This window comes from Wasmannia auropunctata, unplaced genomic scaffold, assembly GCF_000956235.1.
Source record: "Wasmannia auropunctata unplaced genomic scaffold, wasmannia.A_1.0 LD336049.1, whole genome shotgun sequence".
NCBI lineage: Eukaryota > Metazoa > Arthropoda > Insecta > Hymenoptera > Formicidae > Wasmannia > Wasmannia auropunctata.
In genome coordinates, this window is record NW_012026841.1 from 490,292 (window position 1) to 496,467 (window position 6,176).

General features: G+C 44.9%; 1 protein-coding gene across 1 annotated transcript; it reads left to right on the plus strand.

Moving 5' to 3' along the window:
* The first annotated feature begins 432 nt into the window (after nucleotides 1–432).
* On the plus strand, nucleotides 433–5,688 carry LOC105451603. Its single transcript, XM_011692165.1, has 4 exons — nucleotides 433–675; nucleotides 1,566–1,892; nucleotides 2,612–3,301; nucleotides 3,979–5,688. Exons 1-4 carry the CDS (start codon nucleotides 433–435, stop codon nucleotides 4,189–4,191), a joined length of 1,473 nt encoding a protein of 490 aa, XP_011690467.1. The 3' UTR covers nucleotides 4,192–5,688.
* The last annotated feature ends 488 nt before the right edge of the window (nucleotides 5,689–6,176 follow it).

Below are 6,176 nucleotides of genomic sequence, written 5' to 3' on the forward strand. Positions count from 1 at the left end.
TGCGTGTCACCGTGGAAAAATATAAAAAGTCCTGCGGGGAATCTCTCGAATCTCGGTGTCGCGCACATCACTCGAGAAACCTCCTCGTCGGAACATCCGTTCGGAATCTTATAAGCAGCGCGTGTACCGAAACGTTGATTCCGTTTATAGACTAAATGCCGGACGTTTGATCGGTGAAGCGAAAGAAATGTAAAAGCAACGAAAAGAATTGTATAATAAAAGCAATTAAAGAATACGGGTAAATATAGTGTGCAGTGTCTGCACCAGCAGCGCTCGTAGTTTCAATCTCTCGATGAACTTTTATATTAAAGAGGATTGCCGGAATGTCGCAATTAAAAAATTCAGACCTCTTAAGATATTTATAATAGATCGAAGAGAGGAAGATTCGCGGAGCGTTTTTAAAATCTTATAAAATATTTGTAAGGACAGGAAATGAGAAGACAGTCGTACTGTCCGAGCTCGAGCAGCGGAAACGGCGCCGGCGAGCCGCTGATCGTCGTTGAGGAGAGCGCGCTGGGCGAGGAGGAAGCGGAGCGGTGCCGCGCGGAATCGCCGCCGCGATGCGTCGACCCGGACTCGCCGTCCCTGAATCCCTATCTGCTCTCGCCGTGGAGGGACGCCAGGAAGCACTCCTTGCCGACGCCACAATGCACATCCGGGATAACCGCATCTCAGGTATGTACATGCTGTGCACGTGCACAATGCCTTTCGATATACCCCGGCAAACACACCAAGCAACATTATGTAGCGTACATAGATGTTAGTTGTATAATAATTTCCCCATTCAACAATATAACTATATTATAACACATGTATGTTATAGTTATATTGTTGAGTGGGAAATTACAACTAACAGGTACGTTATTACATGTTAGACTTGGTGTTTGCTGGGACACAACATACCCGCGCTTTATATGCCACGTTTATACCCTTTCACCCCGAACATGATTTACGCTTTTGTACTCGGTCAAGTGTGATTTCGTTTCTTGTTGTAAATTGTTTACATATGGTACTTGATGAGTGAATCAGTTGTAAAGATATATTTTGCCGCTAATGCACGCTCACCACGATCACTCGTCCAGCGATGAATTGTATAAAATAGACTCCATTTGATATAAATTACAAAAAAAAAACGTAAGGTATTATTATCACTTATCTACATAAGCATTGAAGCACCATACGTCTCACGAATGTCAGCGCCATGACATGAAATGGGCGCGTTCTGCAGACAGAGAGCAGATCTGAGCAGTGATTCTTTAGTATGATTGATTCTTCGCTGGCTCTAAATGTATAGAAATCAATTTAACAAAAAAAATGACAGAGTGATCTGCTTTATCTCTTTGCTGAACACGCCCATTCAAACAGTTTTGATCCTTCATGTTATCGTTAAGTTGTGTCGCGTTCAAAAGCTCAAGTTTCAATGCGCTCACACGAGGCGTGACGTACGAAAGTGTAAATCACCCTGCGGTCAATTGAATTTCTCTCTCGAGCGATAAGATAAACCGTTCTGGGTGCCGGGATCTCGATTAGTTTGGTCTCCTCTTAAATTGCACGCGGATGAATAGGTGCGACGGTTGAGCGAGCGCGGTGGAGAAGGTTCCGGTCCATCGGCGAGGGAGGCCGCCTTCCTGGCGACGCTCTCGCAAACCCCGGCACCGCAGCCCGGCGGCCGGCGGCATTCCGTCGTCACGATCTCCAGGGTGCCGACCACCCTGTTCGGGCGAAATCGCCGCGAGTCCATCGCCGCGTTTCCCATGGGAGGCGCCACCAGGATATTACAGAGCCGGCGGGACTCGTCCACCGGGTTGGCCGGCCCGCCCAGCAACAGCGGGAGCACTCACAATCTGCAGCTCGACATTATGGACGACATCGCCGAGATCAAGGCCAGAAAGGTAGATCGTAGCTCCGGATTAGAGCGGACATTTTTTATAAGTATAATCATAGTAATGGGGCACATCATGTGGCACACAGAGTATAGTAATAATACTTACATGAATAATGTAAACTATATAGCCAGGGCGAATAATAAACCGTAATAAGGTCATTGCAGTCTCATTTCGCTGCCGGTTTAATAGAATCGAGAGATATAAGACCGGGACTTATGATAATCACTTGTAATCTCATGATAACCACTTAGGCTTATTAGGCTGTCCGCTATATTGATTTTTATCATGACTGCCCATCTTTGTGCCCTTTGAGATTAAACATGTAAGAGATCGCGCGGCCATTAGGCGTCCAATTGCAATTCTAAGATATTCTTCACGTAAATTCGAGAGATCTTGTATAAAGATAATGATAAAATTGGCTCTTGAAGAACGAAAGCATGAAAAAGCACGAAAGAAAAGGGTAGTCTAAATAATATACATATTTTCTCGATCAAAGAATTTAACTTTTCAAAGAGAATAATTCACGTTCCGAAAAAATATGAGAAAATGATTAAAGTTCGTATTTAAATTTCGTTTCGAAGAGAAAGCGCGTACTATATGCTACGATTAAAGTTCCATTAACAATTGATGTCTTATATTAATTCGATATGTATAGTTAGACAGCTCTCTGACGTTTCGTTTAAGCGGGGAGCGCTCTAATCGTGCTCGTACACGCGTCCCATCAGGTCCGTTTAAAGATGTACAAGACGCCGTCCCGCGAGCGCGTATGCGAGATCCAGCCTCTGGAGGGCAACGGCAGCTCTACCACGCAGAAGTACATACAGCATCAGAAGCGCCGGTTCTCCGAGTTCTCGGCGTCGGTCGCGGCGTCGACGTCGGCCCTGCGTAGACGCGCGTCCGAGATGACGAGGCCGCTCTCCGAGATCGAGATACCCGGGACGTCGAAGGCGACGGCGGCGGGCATCACGTGCTCCAACACGGATCTGATATCCATCCTGAGCTCCCTGACGTCGTCCGCGACGGAGATAAACACGTGCGGCACGCCGGACGCGCCGAGCGCGAAGGACGAGCAGAAGTCGAGCTGGTCCTCCAAGACGGCGGAGCAGAGGCGCAGTCGGCTCAAGAGCTCGCGCTCAAACAGCTTCGACGTCTCCATTCTGCACAGCACGAAGGTCAAGACGCCGACCAGCAGCGGCGGCAAGAGCACCATCGCGCTTATGGCGCCGAGCACCTGGTTCGCCAAGAGGCATCAGCCCATCTCGAAGAAGAGCCGATGCGACGAGGAGACCGCGTCGACGTTCAGGCTGGACAAGTCACGGATGATTAAGACTGTCAAGGACACGCTCGTGAAGAACATAAACCCCAGGCACAAGGTTCTCTGGGACGACAGCAGTGGCACTAAGGTGGACGCTCAGGTAAATGAATTAATGTAATCAGACTCCGTTCAGACACGGGTCCAGATTAATAATAAGCAAGTTGAACGGGATACAAAAGGAACGATTTTGCTGAAAGATTTAAAATTCTTCTAGCTGGATACAGATCTGAAAATAATTTTGTCGGACCATCTAAATATTATTGTGTTGGAAACTCGAGCATGATGAGCAATGCTGTAAAAATTTTTTATATTCTGGCAATCAGTTTTCGACATAATTATTTTGATGCGTGGTCTAACAACAAAATTGTTTTTACATCTGTATTCAGTTAAATTTTAAATCTTTTAGGAAAATCATTCTTTCCGTGCGTGCATTAATATATGACGAAGACTACTGTTCGTACACCTTGAGAAAAAAAGCAAGTTGCTCATTCGTGTTTATTCGCGCTTGCTTGATCTGACTTTAGAAAAGAATCGGAAGTTCTTGTTAAAAATATATCGACCACAGAAGAACCGAGAAAAAAAATTAATGAATACTTCTTCATTAGATGCGTTTGCGAAAATTGAGAAAATGATTGAAATTATTAACTTTGAGGGAAGTTCCATGGCATTATTCGATATATTTTCACTTGTGCATCCAAGATGATAATGTTATACCGTAAAAAAGAGAGACTAAGGTCGCGTAAAGGTAAAATTTTTCGCTTGATTTGATATTGATAGGTGCTCGGTAATGCCATCGAGAAGATCCTCACCTCGACCCACAGGGGAAGCGACGCGGAAGCGTCGGGCAGCTCATCCGGAAAGCCATCCGTGTCGCCGAACAAGTCGCGCGCCAGCAAGGTCGCCAGTTGGTTCACGAGCGGGAACAAGGAGCAGGAGCAATCGGACTGCGACTCGATCTGCTCCACCCTCAAGGATCTCTTCGTCAAGTAGTGGCGCACCACCGGCCGGACCCGTGCAGCTCTCTCTCTCGCGCGATTACGACGATTCGTATGTTTCGTTTGTAAACAAGATCCGTTGAATCGACAGTACGAGTTATTTGCTGCACTGCCGTTATTTATTTATTTTCCTTTCTTTCTCGCCGAATGAGTTCTACATTCGAGTTAACTCCCGCGCAAATCCGAGGGGATCTGCCGGGACGCGGTTCTCCTGTTTACCCTCTTGAGTTGAGAAGGATTCAAACGCGCGGAAAGCATCGGAAGCGAGAGAGAAACGTACGAGAGAAGAAAGATCAAAAGCGCTACGGTAGATTACGGGTTTGATCGAAGATGTGTCGCTATTTTTTTGTCTCTCCCTCTTTCTCGCGCATATTTTTCTTTCACACGGTAAAATAATTCAACGTATACCCTCGCGCGCATCTGTCCTTTATGAAACATGTTGAGATGCCTGGCGTCTTCCTTCTCACACTCGGAATTTACTTAATTGTGTTCTGAAGACAGAAGGATAGGAGATCGCAATGAATCCAGATGACGTCACCGAATTCTTTTGGACTATACTGTCGATACGAAATTTTGTTTACGGCCTTACACGATATTTCGCTTCAAGGAGTAAATAGAAAATTAACGTTTGGCGCATTTTGTAACACATTTATCGATAACGAATATTCGTGGTTTTAATTTTTGTGGAAATTGATATCGTAAAATTGATATCGTAAAATTGGTATCGTAAAATATGGCAAGATATATATCTAAATCTGGGGCTTTCGCCAATACATTCGCGCAACACGTAAACATTGAGTTCGATATTTACGGACTATATTTGCTCTTATCCTCCGTGGCTTTATCCCGATTATACCTATACATCTTTTACGGCTGATTGCATCCATGATCGCGCCGCGGGATGACAGATAACGCGCGATCTGTCCTTGTCGCCCCGTGCACGAAACACAGTTTACGCGCACAACGCGACGTTATACGTATGTACAAGGCGCCATGTAATTTCTATTGATAGTGCAAATGTCGAGGAAATCGATTATTACAGAAACTATTTTCGTAGGGGACAATTTATTTTTAGCGATGTGTCATTTTTTAAGTTGTCGCGGGCGGGTTTACATAAATGTTACATTGGCGCGCGAAAGAATTCTAGGATAAAAGTTACGACGCTAAGGAGAGAACACGCACACGTTCTGCGCTTCTCGTGTAACGCGGATAATGTGGATAATCATAAAAACGTTAATCTATCCTTTGCGGGCCAAAGGAGATGCACATGTTATAATTATAATATACATAAATATAATAATATATTCACTGAGAGAGGCGCGCATGGAAAGAGTGGCGGCTGGTTCCGGTTAATTACGCGAGGCGGTAATTTTATCTGTGTCGTCCTTCTTCCTCTGTCTCGTTATACGGTCGGACCGCGCTGTATATCCGTTTTCCTGGCTCCTTTCGGTCGACGCTCGCTCGGCATCACTTCGGGCCGCACGAACCGCCACTGATATAATAAGAATATATATGTACACGATACATATATAATATTATGGGCGTATAGAGATATACGTGGATAAAAGTCATCATGTAACATTTAATAACGATGTACAGCAACGAGTATGTACGCACGAGGTGCATACACGTTGCTGTGTGTACGTATGTGTGCGTGTGTGCGTGGGGTGTATGTGTGTATGTGCATACGTTTCGAGCAGAAAATGTAAAAGATATTCATGTTGCAGCCTCTCGGGAATTTTACGTTTCAAAGGGTAGGATATGCGATCGCGAGTGAGATGCACAAATTAATTCAACATAATTATATATCTGATAATTAAACATCTGACAGAGGAGCTACGGATGAAAACTATGAATGGGACTAACGAAGTATCACGATGTACTTCCTGCAAATGTATATACGTATTAATTTTCCTTGTCGGTCTTCATTGTGTTTGCGCTTGATAATTCTGTTTCTTAAATTTTGTAAGGTACGTACAC